At 41.5% G+C, this 22,975-nt stretch overlaps 1 protein-coding gene across 1 annotated transcript in view; it reads right to left on the bottom strand.

Moving 5' to 3' along the window:
• chd2 (chromodomain helicase DNA binding protein 2) overlaps positions 1-22,529 on the bottom strand; it is a 31,982-nt gene extending 9,453 nt beyond the window's left edge. The window contains exons 1-22 of the mRNA XM_033967685.2: positions 21,559-22,529; positions 16,518-16,821; positions 16,309-16,395; positions 15,657-15,718; positions 15,303-15,413; positions 14,308-14,493; positions 13,938-14,077; positions 13,068-13,293; positions 12,507-12,607; positions 12,394-12,435; positions 11,263-11,441; positions 10,709-10,833; positions 9,504-9,720; positions 8,862-8,951; positions 7,402-7,592; positions 5,534-5,722; positions 5,066-5,231; positions 2,695-2,847; positions 2,005-2,076; positions 1,227-1,376; positions 281-429; positions 88-184 (exon numbers count right to left, since the gene is read on the bottom strand). Of these exons, the coding sequence (XP_033823576.1) occupies positions 88-184; positions 281-429; positions 1,227-1,376; positions 2,005-2,076; positions 2,695-2,847; positions 5,066-5,231; positions 5,534-5,722; positions 7,402-7,592; positions 8,862-8,951; positions 9,504-9,720; positions 10,709-10,833; positions 11,263-11,441; positions 12,394-12,435; positions 12,507-12,607; positions 13,068-13,293; positions 13,938-14,077; positions 14,308-14,493; positions 15,303-15,413; positions 15,657-15,718; positions 16,309-16,395; positions 16,518-16,821; positions 21,559-21,704 (3,183 nt within the window). The 5' untranslated portion in view covers positions 21,705-22,529. The remainder of the gene's footprint in view (positions 1-87; positions 185-280; positions 430-1,226; positions 1,377-2,004; positions 2,077-2,694; positions 2,848-5,065; positions 5,232-5,533; positions 5,723-7,401; positions 7,593-8,861; positions 8,952-9,503; positions 9,721-10,708; positions 10,834-11,262; positions 11,442-12,393; positions 12,436-12,506; positions 12,608-13,067; positions 13,294-13,937; positions 14,078-14,307; positions 14,494-15,302; positions 15,414-15,656; positions 15,719-16,308; positions 16,396-16,517; positions 16,822-21,558) is intronic.
• Positions 22,530-22,975: the final 446 nt, after the last annotated feature.

Here is a 22,975-nt window from a genome sequence, read left to right as displayed (position 1 = left end):
AGTGAATTAAATATTTACTAACAATGTGCAACTGTATATTATTTAATCAGACAATACAGCTGTATCCATGTCATACGGGGCATGTACCTGTGGCTCCAACTCCTCCCCCTCTGCCTCTTTAAACAGCTCCTCTGCTCCAAACTTGAGGATGGCCGTCAGTTCTTCTTTGTTGAAGGGATTGGAACTGTACAGCAGCAAACGTTAAGAGCCAGATTACACTCACAAACCCCATATGACCTCCATGTGACCCCCATACTCAGAGTATGTTAATGAGGCTCACTTTGTGCTTCCTGAGCTGTTGTCCAGAACTGTGCGTCCAGTGGTGTCCATCCTCTGAATGACCAGATGGTCCAGAACCATCTTCTTCTTGGCTCTTTCAATAATGTCCTCCTCCACTGTTCCTTTGGTCACCAGCCGATAAATATTTACCTGAAACAGACAACCACATTAAGGCTGCATTAATAAGGGCTACCCAATAGTCAGTACAACTTTTTCCCTTCAGTTCAAAATGCCACATTTTAAACACCGGAGCATTAACATTTGAGAGAACAGTGAAATATGGACTGCTAAGCTGTAACAAAAATCATATGCATTTCAGAACATCGTTATTGATACTTTGCAGCTGATAGCTTCATACCCCCAGGGAATGTTGATGACAACTGTAGGCATTTATCTGTCTGAAGCTCTATTAGACTTTGATCTGAGCTTTATTTTACCACAGTCTGACCATGAAGACCTGACTTGGCTGGAACTACAACAGGTGAGATGATTTATGCTGTTAAACCAGTCTGTCACACATAAAATTTGTCACAAGCTAGCTAACATTAGCCAAAATGTGTTGCTCTAATCTATTTTGTATTTTTTCTTGAGTTTTCAGGAAAAAAAACAACTAAAAACTTATATGACAGTGTTTGCTAATGTGTGCATTGTGTCTCCATGATAACTGCCGAACATTCCACCACACAGATGCACATGTATAACACCTCCAGTGTTATGTCAGTACAAGGTATCAATAGTATTCTAAACAACAGGGTTACAAGATGTTTTATGAGCAAGACTACATAGAGATGGCATATTTTGTGGTTTGCAGATAACATGATACAATCTACATAACTGCAGTCTTGCAAAATGCTAAGAAGAACCATTCCAGTAGTAAAAGTAACAGTTAATCTTGCACTGTGCTTATATCCAAAGTAACATGTGTGTGTGCACATGTAGGGCTGTACCTGCTTCTTCTGTCCAATGCGGTGTGCCCGAGCCTGGGCCTGCAGGTCATTCTGAGGGTTCCAGTCCGAGTCGAAGATGACCACAGTGTCTGCAGAAGCAAGATTAATGCCCAGACCTCCAGCCCGAGTGGACAGCAGGAAACAGAAGTCCTGGAGACACAATAGATTGTAAATATGCTGTGTGCTCCAGGGTTTAACATGAGGTGAAAAACTCAACCTGCAATCCCATCTAAATGTAGGCTGCAAACACATTTACCATGTGATGCTGAAGCTCTAAGCTCCAAGTTTGTCAGTGATTTGCCTTTACATTAAGGCCAGTAATTTCAACATAACAACCAAAACACACGTAGTGAGAGACCTATTCAGCAAAATCGACTTTTCAGTGCTTTTAACCAGTTATAGCGGTTTCCTTTCTCATTTACATGCTCAAAATTGTATTTGGAGTGAATTGTGAATGTTTGAGCATTTTTTATTGCTTATTTTCAAGATCAACTCCTGATACACCCACTGCTCTGTCCTTACTTCATTCTCCAATTTTATTTTCTTAATTGATCAATATGTGTGGGACCCTTATTTTGGTACAAATGAAAAAAAATCCACTACTCGCCATTTCAGATGTGGTTTTCTATATTGCAGTGTTCTACTGTTTTTGACACTTACAAAATCCAGGGCTAGTGTTCAAGATGACAATGACACAGATGTAACCCATCCTATTGTCCATATATATTCACTAACATACACAAACTACTGCATGAATATTCAGTGTAGATATACTGACCTCTGAGCCCTCTGCGTTAAAGTGATCCAGAGCCTGTTTCCGTATCTCTCCCTTTATGGAACCGTCCAGTCGCTGCAGAGAACAGACAGAACAGCAGGTTTAACCAGTGTCTTCTTTAACGTGTACATTCCTTTGCTCTGCAGGCCAATGTCTACTGCCTAAAGAACTAAGCTGTGTGATCACTAGAGCAAACCAGCCCACTGCAGTTCAGTTGTACAGAACTGGATTGGTATAAATAACTGAAGTAGGCACAACATGGAAACCTGATGCCCGGCTCAGCACAGGCCAAACAAGCCCCCACACTTCACCCTCAGCCTGAGCCAAACACAAAGGTCAACATCCTGGGCCTTAAGCTGAACTAGAGTGCCAATGTGACACAATGTTTACTCACAGTACAGTACCATTAGAGAATACTGAGTACAGCATGTACTACGGTCGATCAAGGGCTTTTTTTTTTTTTTTTTGACAAATACTGGACTTATAATTGCATTTAATGTTGGTTGATAATGATAAAAAAAAAAGTCCACTTTTTTGTGATCAGGCATTTTTGTCAGGCAGCAGAAATTGCTAAAGAAATATTACCTGATGTAAGATTATTGCCTGATTAGGTGACTGATTTTGACACAGTACTGATGACTTCTTAGCTTGCTCCTTTGAATATAAGAAATGGTCTGCATGGGTTGACCATACCTGGAAAGGGTATCTCTTCATGGTGAGGTACTCGGCCAGGATGTCCAGCATGCGCACCATCTGAGAGAAAATCAGCACTCTGTTCCCTCTCTCTCGGAGGCGGGTCAGCAGCTTGTCCAGCAGCACCAGCTTCCCACTGCCTCGCACCAGGGCCTGGCCAGAACACAACATACGGCTTTATCTTCTATCTATGACAGTACCGAAATGTCACTGCTATTCAGACATGATGGCCAAGTCGTTTATGCTATAATTTAATATCCAGTTAGAAAGCAGAATGAGCCTCATACTTTTGAGTTGCCAGATCTTACAGCTAAAACCGGTTAAAAATAAATCTAAAAGGTCTTCCCACTGGTGAACAAGCATTGTTCCCCTGCGCCTTCAGGTTGGGGACAGGTCTCTCACTGTTTTGTTGGCCTACGGGCCAAACAGCAATGCAGAGTACCCAGCCTTTCTGAAGTCCCTGGGAGGGGTGCTAGACATTGCCCGGACTGGGGACTAAGTTGTTCTACTGGAGGACTTCAACGCCCACGAGGGCAAAGACGGTGACAGCTGGAGAGGGATGATCAGAAAGAACAGCCTCCCCAAACAAAGTTGTTAGACTTCTGTGCTAGTCACAGTTTGTCCATAATAAAACGCAATGTTCTCCGCCATGTTCTCCGCCTCTACAGTCAATGCGGCTGCTTGTAGCTGTGGTCATAAAGTCTGCGGTGCTTGTTGTGGCAGCAAACCCCAAACATGGTGGTGGACCCCAGAAGTAAGGAATGCCGTCAGGCTGAAGAAAGAGTCCTATCGAGCCTTGTTGGCTTGTGGGATTCTAAGGCAACTGACGGCAGGCAAAAACTTGGGGTTGGGAGGAGGTCAGGGAGGCCATGGAGGAGGACTATGGGTTGGCATCAAAGAGATTCTGGCAAACCATCCAACGCCTCAGAAGTGGGAAGCAGTGCTTCACCAAAACTGTTTACTGGGGATAAACAGTAGAAGGAATACTTTGAGGATCTCCTCAATCCCACAGTCATGTCTTCAGAAGAGAGCGCGGAGACTGAGGACTTAAGATACGCACTCATCCAGCACCCTGGCCGAAGTCACCGAATTGGTTGGCAACCTCCTCAAATCTCCAGGGGTGGATAAGATCCATCCCAAGTATCTCAAGTCTCTGGGGGTTGTGGGGCTGTCTTGACTGACACTTTTCTGCAACATCGCATGGCAATCTGAGATGGTACATCTGGACTGGCAGAATGAGGTGGTGGTCCCTCTGTTTAAGAAGGGGGACTGGAGGGTGTGTTCCAGTTACAGGGGAATCACACTCCTCAGCTTGCCCGGTAAGTCTATTCCAGGGTACTGGAGAGGAGAATCATCTGCTATTTGTGTTGTCCTGATGGCTTTATCAAACCAGGACCTGCTGCAGGCACTGGGACGATTTGAAAATGTGAAGCGGCTGGGATGGGAATCAGCTTCTCTAATCCAAGGCCATGGTTCTCAGCCAAAAAAGGGTGGCCCCTCTCCAGGTGGGTGGAGTCCTTGCCTCAAGTGGCGGAGATCAAGTATCTCAGGGTCTTGTTCACAAGTGAGGGAAGGATGGAGCATGACATTGACAGGCGGATCAGTGGAGCTGTATCGGACTGTTGTGGTGAAGAAGGTACTGAGTCGAAAGGCAAAGCTCTCAATTACCTATCAATCTACGCTCCTACCCTCACCTATGGTCATGAGCTTTGGGTAATGACCGAAAGGATAAGATCACGGATGCTAGATGCCGAAATGAGTTTCCGCCGCTGGGTGGCTGGGCGCTCCCTTAGAGACAGGGTGATGAGCTCAGTCACACGGGAAGAGCTCAAAGTAGAGCCGCTGCTTCTCCAGGTCAAGGGGAGCCATCTGAGGTGGCTCGGGCATCTGTTCCGGATGCCTCCTGGACGCCTCCCTAGGGAGAAGTTCCGGGCATGTCCCACCAGGAAGAGACCTCGGGGAAGACCCAGGACATGGAGGGACTATGTCTCTCGGCTGGCCTAGGAGCCCCTTGGGGTCCCACCGGAGGAGCTGGAGGACATGTCTGGGTGAAAGAAGTTTGAGAGTCCCTATTTAGACTGCAACCCCGCACCGAAAATGGAAGAATAGATGGAAGGACTTTCTCTGCTGTGAAAGGTTACTATTTAAACCCCAGAACCTGCAGCCAATCATTAATCAGTCCTACTGCAGCCTCGGCAGCTCAGTGAGTGAATTCTGGAGTTTCTATGAATGAGAAAACCTGTATGTGTCCTCTATCTGCAAGTTTAGACACTGGCAACCCAGGTTCAATTGTGATGCAATACCTTTTTAAACCAGCAAGGGTGCAGGTTACATACTCTCCCTTTAAGTTAAAAAACCTACATGACAGTACCTGCAGCTGCGTGGGCTTGCTGTCCCCCTCCTCTTCCTCCTCAGGAAGTTTGATAAGGAAGCTGTGGTTGCAGCACTTCTTCAGCTCCATGACGATGTTGAGGAAGCCAGACGAGCTGCCTCTGGTGCCTTTGGACAGAGCCTTGTAGTTTCTTGTGAGAATCCACCTGAAAATGACAAGTGCATTTAGTGACACTGCTGTATGCAAAGACCTGCTGAACCAGTCAGGTAAAAGGAAAATGGGAAAACTATCTCTAGCCTGGGATTGCTTAGAGGAAAAACTATGAATGCTTAAAGATTTCATCCATATTCCAGGCTCTCCTAAAATCAGTTAGAACATTACTCAACGAAAGTCAAAAGATTGCAACAACAGCCCTATAAAGTAGTATCAATATTATCACTTACAGCAATATTTCTCTGTAGCCATATGTTGTGCATCAAAACATGTTACTGTGACAGGCCTACGTACTTATAGAACTGTTTCTGCTGAGCGCTCATGTCCACACGCAGGATCTGCTCCACTTTAGCGGGCAGAGACTTCTCCACGTCCTTCTTGACACGACGCAGCAGGAATGGCTCCAGGACTTTGTGCAGGCTCTGGTACCCATTTTCACGTCCTTTACCGTGTTCATCCTCAAAGTCCTCCCACGAGTCAAACCTGCACAGACAGACCAGACCATTTCATTTTTGTTTATTTTTACAGGGAGAGCCAAATGAGAGTATCAGATTATTTTTTTTCATGAGCTCCCTGTTAAGACAATACAACCAAAACAATAATATCAACTTGTCCATCACCAGATAATTAAAATGCATTAGTGACACCAATGTATCCAGTTTTGTCTGTCCTTGAAATGTACTCCATGTTTGGGACGTAGGCAATCATGAGATTGCCTAGTATGAAAGTGGTGTGTGCGCGAATGAAAGGTGGTCGGAGGGGCCGATGGCGCAGATTGGCATTGCTTCCGTCAGTCTGCCCCAGGGCAGATGTGGCTACAATAGTAGCTTACCATCACCAAGTGTGGAAATGAATGAATAATCACTATAGTGTAGCGCTTTGAGAGGCTTTGACAAGCCTGTAAAGCGCATTACAAGTGTAAGCCATTATTATTATTATTTATTTAATGGGAGACTGCTGGGAACACCAGGTGCTACAGTGGGGCACCAGTAGCAAAAACTGTTGTTGTGTCCTTAGGCAAGACACTTCACCCACATTGCCTAGTATGAAAGTGGTGTGTGCGCGAATGATAGGTGGTCGGAGGGGCCGATGGCGCAGATTGGCAGCCTTGCTTCCGTCAGTCTGCCCCAGGGCAGCTGTGGCTACAATAGTAGCTTATCATCACAAAGTATGGAGTAAATGAACAATGCATGAAATTGTAAAGCAACATTGAGAATCTCAGAAGAGCTATATAAGACTAATGCCTTAATAATATCATCATCATCAATAATAATAATAATAATAATAATCATATCATTAATTTGAAATGTCTGTATTGTGGCAACACTAGATTATGGAATCTCACTATTATCTACTATTAATATTTGGTATAGATTTAAAGTTTTAAAACAGTGGCTGTTGGAGGGTCATATATGTCACAATGTATACAAAATTACATTTTAATATTGTATAAGTTTATTGTTAAACTTGCCCTTGTGTGATTGATGCTGCTTTTTCCTGTCCTGTAGACTGTTTGACATTAACCTGCCGAGGGACTGAAGATGGAAATAATCTTTACATTTCAAAGTGTGTATGACAGGTTCTACTGATGCTTAATTTGGTGGGATAATACATGCTGTAAATATAAATGATGGTTTAACACCAATCAAGAAGCAATTTGCAAAGACAAGTTGGAAAATATGTTGAAAATTCCTGGAAGTAGAGTATCCCATTTTAGAGAGTTCCACATTGATGATACCACATGGAAGAATTATATCCAAAAGTTTACAGTTTACACGCAAGAAACAGTCTTTTCTCAAATATTTTAAATGGTGTTTCAACTAATAATGCTGTTTTCTTACTATTTTATTTCTCAAATATTAACTTTAGTGGGCATTAGAGGAGTTTTGGCCCAGTAATTGGTAACAGTAATGGATTTCCCTAGCGTGATGTCATGATTTCCAACCAGGGAGAAAAATCTGAAACTTAACCAACTGCCAAATTGTACTTAAAATTAAAAATATATATATATATATATATCCCAATTTTAAATATAATGATGTAAACTGTGTTTCAGGAAAATGGTGAGTGGTTCAAACTGTCATTGGCACTTAAATATGTGCTGCCCGTTCACAAATAAATAAAATAAGAAAATAAGACTTAAGAGCAGAGAGGAGTCGTACTTGTGCGGCATGAGGAAGTGCAACAGGGACCACAGCTCTTTGAGGGAGTTCTGCAGAGGTGTGCCTGTGATAAGCAGTCTGTGGTTGGACCTAAACTCCATCAGGCTCTTGTACAGCAGCGAGTCATCGTTCTTCAGACGGTGCGCCTCGTCCACGCCCAGGAATGCCCAGTTTATGTTCCCCAGCACGCCCTGCCCACACAACACAGTTAGGACCAGTAATATGAAGGCCTATCACGACAACCCATTCTGAAGCACGATACTGACACTTTGCAATGACATCACACAAGGGAGTGCGACATGTATCACTATGGTGGAATTTTCAGCTGTTACCGTGGTGATATTCATAGTCCTGTTTAGGAGTTTTCAACAAAAAAGGTGGGAATGACTAACTGAAAAACTGTTGGCTAATGCTAGCTGTGATGTAATTTGACAGGGACTTAAAAAGCACAAATCAGCTCACCTGCTGTAAATTCTACTAAGTCAGTTTTCTGGTCAAATTGTGTTACAACAAAGCTCAGATTAAAGTCTAATAGAGCTTCAGACAGAGTAGTGCCTTCAGTTGGTATCACACCCCCAGGAAATGTTGATGAAATCAGTTGTAAAGTATCAATATTGCGATAAATTACAATATTGAAACTACTTCATACCACTGACACAAAGCAGGCTCATAGTAGAAAACCAGTTTTTAAATAGACAGCATCATTAAAAGGCCTGTGCTGCAACAAACAGCACAATTAACTAATTAGCCATAGAAGTTATTTATTAAACTCTCTACAGCTCAAATCTTTCATTAAATAAAAATGGCAAAAGTCTCCCCATTGCAAAGAAACTGTACACACAATAAATATTGAGCCTCAAAATATATTGCTCCAGCTTTCATATATTAAATAATCAGTCAATTTAGTAAATTATCGTGACAGGCGTAATAATATGCATATGTACATGTATGTATATGAGATTGACATGTTAAAAAGGGTAAATTCAGAGCATGTGTGGTCATCCATTACCACAACAATACTTTGAACTAGTATTGTAAAAAATAATTGAAAATCAGATATTATTCGATACTAAAACATTTTATACTAAAAAAGTCACATCAACCAGACAGAAATGAACCTTTCCTGAATAGCTTTAGAATGATTTTGCACTATGTCAGAAGTGTAAGACCACATAGACTAGTATACATGAACCATGGACCACTGAGGAATTACAGGAATATAAGACCACATGGGAATATAAAAGAAAGTACTATGATTTAATGTGGAAAATCACATTCTATTGACTAAAGAAAGAGTGTTTTTTTATAATCATTGTGGTATCGGAATGGTATTGAGTATCAAGTCTATTCCTTAGTATCGAAACAGAGTTTGAAATTTTAGTATCATAACAAAACTACATTGCACAGTGGAGTTTCTTGTTTGCATAGACATTTTATGGACAGTTTAAATATGCACATACCTTGTCTTTCAGGAGGATTTCATAAGTTGTTAACAGGGCATTGAAGCGGATCCTCTTTGTTTGGTGGTTAACCCACTCATAGTCCCGGATCTGTTTAAAAAGATAATATATTTTAAGTGCATAGGATAGACTATTTCCATAAACGCAATTAACCTTTTTATAAAAAAAATTGCCTCAAAATCTTGCCTACTTTTCCCAATTGCTTGACAATTTTGGTTTAGTTAACCATAATATAAAATAGGACCAAAGCTTATCTAATTTAACCAAGTTATTATTATTCACAAATAAAATATGACAAACCTTTATTTTGTTACAAGAATGTTTAAATTGTCAGATAAAACAGCACCATATGCATAAATTGTCCCTGCTACTCCAATGGAATTTTATTATTGATGACATAGATATCGATTTAAGAACTCCTGCAATTTTTAACTGCTTTCCTCACCATGTCACCACTTCACTTGGGTAAAAGTAAAATAAATTTTAGCCCACCAAACAAAGTAGGTAAAAGTAAAACAGGAAAACCAGTCTTATGAACTTTAAATTGTAGCAGTCTGCAAACTACTGAACTTACTACTACTAGTCTGCAAACTACTGAACTTACTTCATTCATACGTCCGTTTTACTATGTGGTACACTCACCGTCTTCCTGCTCATGACGTCTCCCAGGTACACCACCACGTTCATGGTGGGGGCCCAAGTCTGGAACTCCCTCTGCCAGGAAGTAAGTGTGGATAAGGGCACCACCACCAGAAAGGGCCCGTACAGCTGGTGCTGGTGGAACAGGTAGGACAGGAACGAGATGGTCTGTATGGTCTTCCCCAGGCCCATCTCATCAGCCAGGATCACACTGTTACACCTGCACACAACGTTACAGCCAACGTTACAGCCAACGTTACAGCCAACGTTACAGCCAACGTTACAGCCAACGTTACAGCCAACGTTACAGCCAACGTTACAGCCAACGTTACAGCCAACGTTGCACGATAGGCATGAGGTCACAGAATTTCCCATTAATAGAATAGATGCTGGCCCCCATAGTCTAAAGTTATCCTCCATAGTCTAAAAAGAACATGGACTAGATATCAATGTAACAAAATCTCACTTTGATGCTCCATGTATTGTAATTAACATAAAATGTAACTACACTGTTCGAAAAGACTGCTAAAACATGAAATACAGGCAATAAGTGACATTCAAACTCCACTACGGGTATGAAAGAAAGTTATTGATATAAAAGGTGTTCGTGCCATCATAGTCTGAACAAAATGTATGGGGAATACTGAGGTCAGGTCTGGAGTCTGCCCAGTAGCTTTATTGAGGGAGCGCTGTTTGGATGAAGGTGATCCATGACTTAAAGGTGCACTATGTAAGTTATCTGATGGGATGTCCGCCACCTGCACGTTTCCAAAGAGATTATTTTGTTTTGTTTGAATATTCCACGGTATTGTCTTAAACTTGGATCTATCTTGAATTTACTACCATCAGCAAGGCCTCCTCTGATCTGATCTGTAACTTGCCTGGTGGCATCACCTCCTTCCTGGCATAACAGTCTCCTGATAAGCAATAACGTATCCATGGAGACACACAGGTGGGCCCTCCATCAGAAAAAAGTTGCATAAGGCACTTTCAAGTCCAAGCTCCTTTGAATCATGCATGACTTTAACACTGTGAGCAGGTTACTGTTGATCATTCACTGACCATGCTCAGAGTTAGTATGGTTATATAGCCACAGTGGACACAGGGCTGACTCAGAAATGTGGCAGCCGATCTGGGCCTATGGACTCTCTAATAAGGCACACAACACATTCACTGACATGTACACGAGCAGTCCCACTGAGCTGTACCTGCACCAGGAGTGAGCCAGCCAGTTGACCCCAGCCAGCTGGTAGTCTCTCAGCTCCAGGTTTTCATCTCCGATGTATGAGGGCTGTTTCTTCAGAGCCACAAACCTTGGCCTTTGCTTCAGAACCTGGCCATAGATGTCACGTTAACAGTAAGTGATCATATTTAAAAAAGTATGTTTCTACCACTCACACTCAAAGTATCACAACCATTTGCACACAATTACAGCAGTGTGTGGATGCAAGGCAGTTAGGTGTCAAGACCAAGGACAAAACATTGTTGATCTATTTTTACTAAGAGGTGTAATTTGACTTGTTTTAACAGATATTACTTTTCAAGAATATTTTGAAACCAATCTGTCAAGTTTAGATTCCACTTAAAATAAAACAAGAACATCAGTCAGAAATATATTGAAACTGCTCAATTAAATCAGTTAAGCAAAACATCTTTACTAACTAGTCAAACCTACTAGACAGGAGGTTTACATCATGATTTGAAGGGATTTTAGCTTAATAGTTAATTGCAGGAAAGACAGAGTTATTGTAGGGCAGTGCACCTTGCAGTCTTTGGAGGGCAGGGTCTTGCTGGAGTTGCGGCTGTTGAAGCTGTCGATGTAGTGTTGGAACTTCTTCTTGACCAGAGCGCCATCCTCCCAGCTGCACTCAGAGTATGGCAGGCCCATCCACTTACACAGGTACTCCGGCTCATCTGAGGAGCCCGTCTTATGGCTGTGAGCTGGACAAAACAACAGTTACTACTATGGAGGCAAGGCAAGTGTTTTTGTATAGCACAATTTGTAAAAAGTAATTCAAAGTGCTTTACAGACTAAGAAAGACATTACAATTACAATACAAACAAATCAAAACATAAATAATCATCATAAAATTAACACTAAAAGAGAATAGTCACAATAAAAAACAAAACAAAATTGAGCCATGTTTACAGCTAAACAGAACCATTTTGAGCCTGGATTTAAACATTGTCTAAGTAGCGGCCTGTCTGATAGGTAGGTAATTTAGGATGCAAAACAATTTTTTACAATGACTTGTTTTGATGAGATGGTAAATATTTATTAGTTTATTATTAGCAGTTTATGCAAAAACTTTGAGAAGAAAAGTACAAAAATAAAGGGGGCTCAGGGGGTGCTCAGGAAGTCGAGGCGAGTTCTAAAAGAGAATAACATGGAAAAGACAATTTAGGCACATGGAAAGCATTTTTTTTCTGACAGTTTATACATTTATCAAAATAAAAGTTATTGTCCTTTATTTTTGTTTGTCCATTCATAACTACTGTGTAAATTAGACCGGGTTTGGCCCTTGTTTACATTATGATTGCTTGATGGAATACCTCTATGTATGTCAGATCTGCCACCAGTGTTGAACCGGGACACAAAATTAAGCTTTTTGTAACATTTAAACATTTCAGTCCCATAAGCACCACCGCCAGCAACACCGGACAGCAACACTGGACAGCACAGCGTGCGGTCTGAGCCCTCTTTACACTTTCAATTATATGGAATGCAGTCTGAGAATAGGGTAACCCGTCAACCTGCCGTGTGCACTTTAAATTGTTATAAGTCGAATATGTAGTTATTTAGGTCTGGAAGGAACTTGCCAATCACAGAAAAGGGTCAAAAATATGTGTGCATGTGTACTTTGGGTGAGCATATAATAAAAGTGCTACTCACAGGGGAAGTCAGAAGGCACGTGGGACTTTCCCGTTTTAATGGCTGTTAAAAATGAAACACGTTTTAGAATACTGTCAAATCAAAAATCAAAGGATATCTGCTTCCTGACTTACAAATGATGCGTTCCACGATCTGAAACTGTTTATTGAGATCTGCGTTGAGCTCCTGCTGACAGTTGTGGAACTCGATGTCTTCAGGAGTGGCCTTCTCCAGCCTGAAAATAATAGAACAATACTGAAAAAACATTATTGGGAATAATAAATGGAGAATGAATTGGTCAGATGGACTCTTCAAACTCAACCTACAATTATTGGTAAACAATTGTGATATATACTAAATTACAGTGTTTGAGATGCTTTTGGGCAATTTGTTTAAGAAAAGTTGTAAAGTTCCTCACCAGTTCAGTTACGAAGTCCCTGATATTTAAAATGCCCTTTCTCAAAGACTTAAATTTAGAGACATATTGAGTAATGGGCCTGTTTTGTATTCTGCAGGTTAAATCCCAGGCCTACATAGAACTTGATATCCAAACAAAACAGTAGAAACATTTTTCACAAGAAATAAGCAAATATTGTTGTTTTTTTTTAAATACCACTTTTTAAAGATCCCTAACAAAAATATACATTCTCTACAATAGAGGGATTAAAAAAATAGTATAAAGAGGAGTTTCTGACCATGCATTGAGCTCATCGTTCTTCTTCTTGAAGTTGTCTAGTTTCTTGAGGCCCTTGACCTTCTGCTGGGTGAGGGAGTCCAGGCTCTCCCAGGTGTTGTGGATGTAGGACCAGCCCTTCCACTTGATCAGGTACTGGGTCTCCCCCTCCTCAGTGCTGGGGTCAAAGCCCTCACACGGGTCTCCGTTCTCCTCCACTGCATACAGGGTGGTGCGCGCTCCAGTGGCTGTGGACATTTGCTTTTAGTGTTTCTCATGAGCTATGGGGTTTCTGAAAATTTAGTCTTTGATTGACAGATCAGTGAGAATTATTGGAGCTTTAAGATAAAGCCTGTAGCCTATTGAGTTAAGCTAATAAATAGGGTCATGAACGTTCTCAAATAATTGACAAGGATGGTCCACATTTTTACAGCCATTGTTTAGGCATAAGAGATATAGTAAAAGCTTTTATTTTTAGTTTTGGAGAGCGATTACAACTTATAATCAAGATTAATGGCAGTTTCAAGCTGAGGTGCCTGATTTTCATCCCATGGACATGGAAGTATTTAAATAGGGAGAGACATCTAAAACCTCTGCAGGCATGTTTTTGATGAATGAACAATATTATAAACGTGGGAGAAAAGTAAAAAAAAAAACAAAAAAAAAACAAAGATTGATTTCTTTCATATCCACATGTGCATGCATGGATTTAAAACAGCTTTTTCAGATGGCGAACTGAAACTGAGACAGACCGCCCAAGTACAGCATCAGAGTGCTGTTTTTTGGCTCTAACTCCCGAGTTGAAATCATTTTAAAATTTAGTTTTAAGTCCAATGTCCTGTAAAATAACAAACTGATAAATGATACATTATGGTGTCATGCAAGTGGTCACCTCCTTTCCTGGCTGTCCTGGTGTCCATGACTTTCTCGATGGTCTCGCTGTCGTCATCCTGCGTCTCCTCTCCTGCATCCCCTGTCATTTCAATCAGGTCGTCAGAGTCTGTCTCAAAGTCGTGCTGGTCCTCCTTATAGCTGCACAGCAACAGCGAGCATGAAGGACAGGGAACATTCAGTGTCACGAGAAGAGTTGCTCTAAGAACCACCATTACTGTCAGATTACATTTAATATGTGTAATATTTTTTAGCCCAACAAGAGTCAAAAACAAGAGGCACTTTGAGCAGCGTGTTAGGTGTGCTTCCAGATAAACATACATGCATGTGGGACACGTGGCTGCAGAATCTCATTGTGGGAGTATGTATACCTCTTGACTTTGGTGGCCCCTCTTTTGCGCGGTTGTCTCTTTGGAGTGTCCTCTTCGTCATCATCTTCATCATCATCATCATCATCATCGTCTTCGTCCTCCTCATCCTCATCAACAGAGGACTCCTGTCTCCTGGATTTCCTGGCCTTCTGAGACTGCTGCTTTTTGGATGATCTACTCTGAGGCCTGGAACACACAGTTACGCACACTCACAGCACTTAAATTTGGGTATGTAAATAAGTTATTCACACACCTTATTTATATAGCAAAGGGTCCATTCCAGGAGGTAGCAACCTGCTCTGAGGAACATAATCTAAAATTTCTAAAACACCACCATTGCCCCCACTACCCCCTTTTAGGAACTGGTACATTAGAAGCTAACTAGTGAAGCTAACTGTTAACAGAAGTACACACTTCAGGTCTAGTACAGGTTAGATTAGATTATTTGCCATTTGTAGCACACACACAGTTTATATAATGGGGTATATAATGGTTCCAGAACATAGACTGTATATATAAATGGACACAGCTAACACGCTAGCTGCTGCGTTCCAAATAGGAAGTGAGTATAGTCTAGAAGCGGTTCCTTCAAGCTCTGGTTGCAACTGATTGATGCAAGGCTCATCATTCTGACCTTAAAATGTTAGTTTTCACAGTTGGCCCTACATGATCTTGGTGTTTTTATTTTGCCAGTTTGTCCGTAATCAAATCAAGATATGAACACACCACTGAGGCGCTTTCTTTCAACAGCAACAGGTAAGCCTCAAATGGCTTCATTTGGCTGGAGCCAAACGCTACAGGTGACATCACGCTGCCTTAGTCCACTTCTTTCTTCTTTATTTATAGTCTATATTCCAGAAACTGCCACAGGCTCATTTCAGACACTGAATTATGCTTGTAGTTAAGCTGTTTTGACCAGGAAACTGTATAAGGATGAGGTGGATTGAGAGGACCAGTGGGTAACTGTCTGGAGGCCAGATTAGCTCTAATCTTACCTTCGGGCAGGAAGTCGTCTGGATCTAACTTTTTTCTCTTCCTGCTCACTGTCGGAATTTTCAGACTCCGACTCCTCTTCATCATCGGAGTCTCCATCTTTCCCGATTAGTCTTACAACAAAGAAATGCCACAAGTTCACCCTCAGACCAATCAGACTAACACCAATCATTTTTAGGTGGATACTGGCAAGCCCAGCACCACATAGTTTAGAGCAGGAGAAGGCACTGATCGCAGCCCAAACAGATACCCAGAAGAAAGAATGGTCATGGCAGGATGGTAGGGACATAATGATCCTCTAAGTATGGTGAAAAGTATTCTCTTAAACCTCAATACAAATATGCTTCAGTACTTACTCCTTCTTTTTAGTCCGTGAGCTTTTGCGTTTGGGGCTCTCACTCTCCGAGTCACTGCTGCCCTGAAAATGTAGCATAAGAGAGGGTGTTGAATGTAACAGCAGATACCCAGATACAAATGAATACTCAGCCTAGTATCCAAACTCATTTGAGAAGGTAGGGAAAACATAGGGTGCTGTTTTTTTTGCAGAGATAGTAAGATCATATATTGAAATTTAATATGAACTATTTTGAGTTTTAAATTATATATAAATCGTATATGTGCAAACATTGCTTTTTAATAGTATTGTGTACTGTTCTGAGTTCTTAATGGATGTTTTAATACAAACTAGGCACATTTGCAGCTTTCTGCAATTGAGCACTGCAATTTCAAGTACTGTGTGCCATCACACATGACTGCCATGATTACAGCCAGGTGTTTATGATTACCTGACAGGGGCAGACTTTGAAGTATGTCTACCTGTGAGACCAATCGCACTGTTCTTTATACCTCCTTCTAGAGACCAATCACTCTCCCCTTTATTCCTTCAGATACTGCCCAGTTTAGCAGCTCTATTTAAAAACTAATAGTGGGTGGAGTTCAGGTATTTAGTCCCATTTTAACTCAAAAGGTTTATTTTGGGTTTATATTTCATCAATAGACTACTCTTACCCCTGCTCCTATGTTGAGGCGCTCAGGCTCCTGGCGGCTGCGGTTGGATCTCCTCACACCGTACACATCTGGATGCTCCTCCCACATCTGCATCACAGCAAAAATATGTGACTTCAAAAATTTCAGCCTTTGCAAGGCTGATTTACTAATAAAGTCTTTTCACATAGCGATTTGGATTCCATTGCAGCCCTACTTGACAGTGGGTGTACCTTCTTGACGTCAGCCAGTCTCTCCTTGCGGCCAACGGGCTTGTCCTTGGCCTCGCTGTTGTGGTGGGACTTGGATTCATCAGATTCTGGTTGGCTGTCTGAGTCTGAGGAGCTGTTGGACTCTGAGTTATGGGACCTCCTGCGCTCGCTGCCATGCTCGCTGCCTCGCTCGCTGCCCCGCTCGCTGCCCCGCTCACTGCCCCGCTCACTGCCCCGCTCGCTGCCCCGCTCGCTGCCATGCTCACTCTCAGACTGACTGCCCGAGTCAGACGCTGAGTGGTTAGATTCCTCTGAGGCGGAGTTGCTAAAGGTGGAACGATATGGAATGGTGACACAACCAACTAAAATATATTTTACTGTAGCCAATTTAAAATTTTTATCTACTGCCTTTAGTTACTGGACTGACAATAACCAGGACTGACACTCACAAATAATCTGGGCTTTAAGACTCTCCTCTTATAGCCAGGACAAGTTAGACAATAGCGGGTGATAAAAAAAAAGAACTTAGGCAGCGGTACGTAATACTTTTTTGAGTAGTTTTTAGACATCATACTTTTACACAAGTACTGTTGAGACTATATATTACTCTTACATTTATAGCAAAACATAAACTGCTCATGGATGGTCAATATGGATTCTACAATTGAAATATTACAATACAATATTAATATTGAATTACAAATGCCATTGAACATTGATTAAAAAAGCATTTGACACAATCAACTACAATATGCTGCTTCGAAAACTTGAAATATATGGAGTCGGAGTCACGGGAGGGGTTCCGCTGTATGAGGATCAAAATGATATCTGTAAAATAGAGTGTGGTAAAATAGAGTGTGGTCAATGCAATCAAAGCAAGAAGCTTGTTCAGTAAAATCTTAAAATCCTCATGTGTCAAAAGTATAATTAAATAGTTTCAAAATATATCCAAATAATCCTGTTTTCCCTTCACTTCTGCCTGTTTGAAGCATGGTTGTTGTCACGTCATCCTTTGGTACACCCTACTGGTCACTGTTCTACAGAGGTCATGCAGCACCACACTCTCTACGTTGTTTTAAAGGCTCGCATATGTGAGAACCGCACCATTGAATAAACTGATATTACAGATCCATATTATAGATCTATGTGCAGCAGGAAATGACAACGCAGCACCAACTTTCAACATGAGTGACTAAAATAACTCGCTTTTAGCTTAACGTTTCTAATAATGTTAGTTAGTAATATAATCAAACACTGAGCCAGTTTCAGGGCTAGTTTGTGGGAAATAGAGGATTCGGACAGAGCAGTGGAGTGACAGCAGCTGGAGAGGAGCCCGTTCGCTTATGAAGCGATAGTGTTCGTGGAATAACAGAATTATTACGTGTGAAGAGGAAATGTGGCTGTTCTGGATCCACGCTGCTTCAGGGAAATACAAGACGTTTTTTCAGGAAAGACATGGTTTTGATTTGTATCTGTGAGAGGTGAGGGTCAGTGCACTGTTCTAATGCAAAGCTGTGTTTAAAGGGTAGTTTGTGGCACATGAGGACTTTATAGCCTTTATAGACACATATGTGTAGAAATACCACATGTTTGTGCTTATATGGCTCTGTTCATTATATTTATGGACATAATTTCTAGGCGCAGCCAGGGGCTGGAGGGGGTCTGGTTTGGGAACCACAGGATCTCATCTCTGCTGTTTGCAAATGATGTTGTCCTGATGGCTTCATCGAGCCAGGACCTGCAACAGGCACTGGGGCGGTTTGCAGCCGAGTGTGAAGCGGCTGGGATGAGAATCAGCTCCTCCAAATCCGAGGCCATGGTTCTCGACCGGAAGTGGAAGTGGAGGAGTTCAAGTATCTCGGGGTCTTGCTCACAAGTGAGGGAAGGACAGGCAGATCGGTGCAGAGTCTGCAGTGATGCGGTCGCTGTATCGATCTGTTGTGGTAAAGAAGGAGCTGAGTCCAAAGGCAAAGTTCTCAATTTATCGGTCAATCTACGTTCCTACCCTCATCTATGAGCTATGGCTAATGACTGAAAGGACAAGATCGTGGATACAAGAGGCCTAAGTGGGTTCCCTCCGTAGGGTGGCCAGGCGCACCCTTAGGGATAGGGTGAGGAGCTCAGTCACACGGGAGGGGCTCGGAGTAGAGCCGCTTCTCCTACACGTCGAGAGGAACCGGTTGAGGCAGCTCGGGCATCTGTTCAGGATGACTCCTGCACGCCTCCCTAGGGAGGTGTTCCAGCCCTGGGGAAAACCCAGGACACGCTGGAGGGACTATGTCTCTCGGCTGGCCTGGGAACGCCTTGGGGTCCCACCGGAGGAGCTCGAGAATGTGTCTGGGGTGAGGGAAGTCTGGGAGTCCCTGCTTAAACTGCTACCCCCATGATCCGGCCCCAGATAAGTGGAAGGAAATGGATGGATGCACTAATGTTTAAAAACAAAAAGGGGAAGTTATTTTGTAATTGTAAAAAATATACACAAGTGCAATTTCAAATAGATGGAGGAGAGACTGAAAGGTTCATGAAAACTTTTTAAGTGAATTAATTGATGATTAAATTAATTGGAAACAGACATCCATTGTTTGTCCAATTAAAGATACAAAAATGTAAAGATATAAATTGTTCAATCAGGAACACACATGGTCTGCCTAAAAAAAATTAAGGAAAAAAATTTCATGGGGGCTGAAGAACATCACCCACTTCTGCAGAATCAATGTGCGAAGCACTAAACTCTGTTAGTCTGAGGTGAGATAAATTTGATTTTATTTCTAAGTGATAGGTGACCAATAAGCTCATTCATTTCACATGTGTCACTGAAAAAAAACAATCCAATTGGACGATCTTGTTTGGCTGGGCTTGATACACAATGGAGGGCAGTGGACCAGACTGATATCAATCTGTATAAAAATACAGTGACATATCATTCTGGATATGTCAGGGATGCAAGAAGGATCAACTGTAAAATTCTGCTGGCATTAAAGGGGTGGGATTTAAATTATAACTTCTTCCCACCTCTTCTTGAACAAAAACATTATAAATGTTAAGTAATTTATGCATGATTTTTTTCTCTGCTGTGTCCAAAATAAGTGACCAAATTAAGAAAAAAAAAGATAATTTTGTTCCTAGTAAATGTACATTTATGTCTTTGCCCTTCTCTCCCCATTTCACACTTCAGCCTGTCAAATATAGTCTTCAGGGCAGAAAAACATACTCCTTTCATGAGAGCAGACTTATTATGCAGAATGTAAGAGGGAATGAATTGAAGGGGTTACCAACAGTTAGGCATATTGTTTTATAGCCTCTAACTTATGTAGGCTGTAAGTTTTGTATGAAAAACTAGTACTTTTCATTTAAGTAAAGTAATATAACCCTTGCTGTGGATATACACACTTTAAACACATGGGGGCGCTAAAAGAACATGAACTAAACATGACAAGGCCATTTCAGCATTGAGATCTTATCAGCATCCCTCACTGTTCTCACCTGCATCTAAGATATGTGTGCGAAACAAATGTTTTATTTAATCTTAATGTATGACTTTAACCTAACAGCAGGATGTGGGAGCATGTTCTCCATGCCAGTGCTCATTCCAAAGTGAAAGCCCCTTTAAGTTGAGCTGAGAGTTAGGCGGGACTGATGTGCTGCTCTTTTTTTTCTATTGGCTGATGTGTTGCTACATGCGATTCGGACCAATAGGATTTCATGAATGAAAATACCAGAAGCTGAGCTCTTCCTGTTCTTTCTCAGTGAAGTTCTGACTGTGGCTGAGCAGGGCATACAGACCAGTGCATGAGGCAAGGGCCATTTTGTGACCAATAAATACAATTAAAGTACAACCTTAACCAAGCAGCCTGCTGGAAGACCCCAGCACATTTTCAGACTGAGTCTCCAAAATTATCTGAGAATTAGGGCTAATAGAAATTAGGCTAGTCATTATTACCACCTTAGCAAGGTAGTTTACCTCAGGCCTTCAGAGTAAAATGGCTGCCACTTATAGAGTGCAGAAGCTGGGATTTTAACATTACAAGCTACTGAGTCCTATTGTTCTGTCGCGTTATTAGTTGAATTTATGTAAATGTGTAAAACAACTCCATGGCCAATTATAACCCCTTACTTCTGTATGCACCCAGACACCTGAAAGATTAGATATTCCAAGTCTCTTTATTGATGTTCAGAAATGTGTGATATTTACAAACCAAGATAGTTTTTAAAATCAATTTTATTTCTCACAGATCATTTTGAGATGAAAGTTCATATCTGGCCACCACGGTATAAACAGAAGATCTCAACATTTAGGTCATTCTAGGAAGTAATGAACAAGCATTTTACAAATGACAATGACCTACAATTAGTTTGAGTCTCCAAAGAGCCAGGCTAACTACAGTGTACCTTTCACACATTACATCTGCACAATGATTGTGAGCCTGTTGGAGCACCTCTTTTCTAAAGGGTTAAAGGTCAAATGTAACCCCTGCTTAAGACAGATGCAGCTTCTAAAATTACATCAGGCTGGTGTAATAAGTACAAATGTGCATTATAAACATGGCAGTGCCCATGTTTAAGGTTCTAACATTTAACACACACCCCACACTACCTAAATATGGAGACAGCTCCAAGTTAGTTTAATTCTTCAGTAAAATTATCAACTAAAGAAAATGACATGTTAAGTTTAACTTTAAAAGCAAGATGAGAGCAGCTCATTAAACCACACTCTTACTATGAGCACCATATGAAAAGTTGTTTTTAAGTGGTGCATTGCAGAGGCACCTGTTCAGATGGTGTTCCATACTTGGCAAATAAACAAAAGTGTTAAATGTAAAAGCATTACATGTTACAACTGTAAACTCTAGAGACCCTTTAAACTGGTCTAAATCTTACATTGAGAAGGGGTGTGGCTGTAGAAAACAATAGCAAGGTCACTGAAGACACAAGAGCAAACCACATGAAAGACAGCATGTGTGCAGTGGTTCACAGGTGAGCAACCAACCCCATCAGTCAACAATCAGAATAGAAAGCAGAGACAGAGAGAGAGACAGAGAGAGAGAGAGAGAAGGGGTCGTACCTTGACGCATTGCTGTGAGTAGAGCCCTCTTCCTCGAGTTTCTTACTTTTACTCTTCATCATCGCAGTGTCCGTGAAGATGTCACTGTGCAGTTGTTTATCCTGATTGTGTTGACAAAAAGTTGGACTGTATGCTTTAACTATCATTAAAGTCCTGTAAAAGTGGCTTTGCTCAGATGGCAGGCTAAACCAAGACGAGCTGACGCGACTAGAAAAATAGGAATTAAACTAGAAAAAAATGTCAAACATGATTTGCCTGGAAGAAACCTGTAGCTATGGCATAGGTGATGATAGTCATGATAGTTTCTGTACAGTAGTGCAAACCTCACTGTCTCATTCAGTGTAGTCCGGACACTGAGCAGCATGCAGAAAGCCCAATTGTTACTGCGTCATCGCATAAATATTAACAAATAACACTTTTAAACATAACAAAAGAGTAATCTATAGGTTTCACAATGGAAACGAGGCAGAACTAAACAGTGAAAGCTGGTAGCCTACGACAGAAGTACTAAATCAAACTTCGCTTTAATACGGACTCGGGATATTTCCCGGTTTGAATAAAATGCTGTAAAAGTACAGTTAAGCGAGAAATGATGAGTAAATGTTCCATGTGAAAGGCTGCAGGCCTACTGGTGTTCGCCTGCTGTCAGACTGGGAGCAGCCATGGGAGCAGCGCACTGCAAATGGAGGAACGCCATGGCCGCCACAGTCTGCTCTGAAAACAACGACAGCACTCCGACAGCACACTCCGTTCTTTCGTGACAAAATACAGCTCCAAACCCGACCAAAACCTACAAAAACGGCTAAAACTGCGTCCGGAAAAGTTTAAACGTCCAAATATGACCATTTAAGAAGGAAAACTGGCAGTAGCCAGGCCAGAAAGCGTGCGTCGAAAGCCTATGCACCCTTCCCAGGGCTGAGCCGCCATCTACAGCTCCTTCCCTAGCTCTGAGCTCTGCCTTTGATTGACGTTATTTCCATTTACCCCACACTCAGGTGATACTCAAGTCCCTCCCCTTTTTTATACTTTACTTTTTATTTTCAGTCCTACACATACATACAGGCCAGAGTAATAGCCAAGATATCCAATAATTCATCCACAACATTTATGGACCATAACTGGACAATTAGAAGAGACTGGCCACTGGGTTTAATATTTTTTTTGTTTCTTTGCATCACTTCCTGCACAGACAGGAAACTGGAGGAGCAGAAGCCATTTTAGACACTACAGTCCAATTCCAAAACTGGTATATAAAATAATGTGATGTCATGTAGTCAAGTAATTGTTAAAAACTCTGCCAATGTTTGAGTAATTACTTCAGGTGTTATCTTTAGTGTATTCATGTTCTGTTTCAAATCTGAAATACATAGTAAGGTCATTAATTTGCAGTACAAAACTCTTGTTTTGGGTGAGATGC

The sequence above is a fragment of the Periophthalmus magnuspinnatus genome, chromosome 6 (assembly GCF_009829125.3).
Source record: "Periophthalmus magnuspinnatus isolate fPerMag1 chromosome 6, fPerMag1.2.pri, whole genome shotgun sequence".
Taxonomy (NCBI): domain Eukaryota; kingdom Metazoa; phylum Chordata; class Actinopteri; order Gobiiformes; family Gobiidae; genus Periophthalmus; species Periophthalmus magnuspinnatus.
This window is presented reverse-complemented; position numbering and strand designations above follow the sequence as displayed.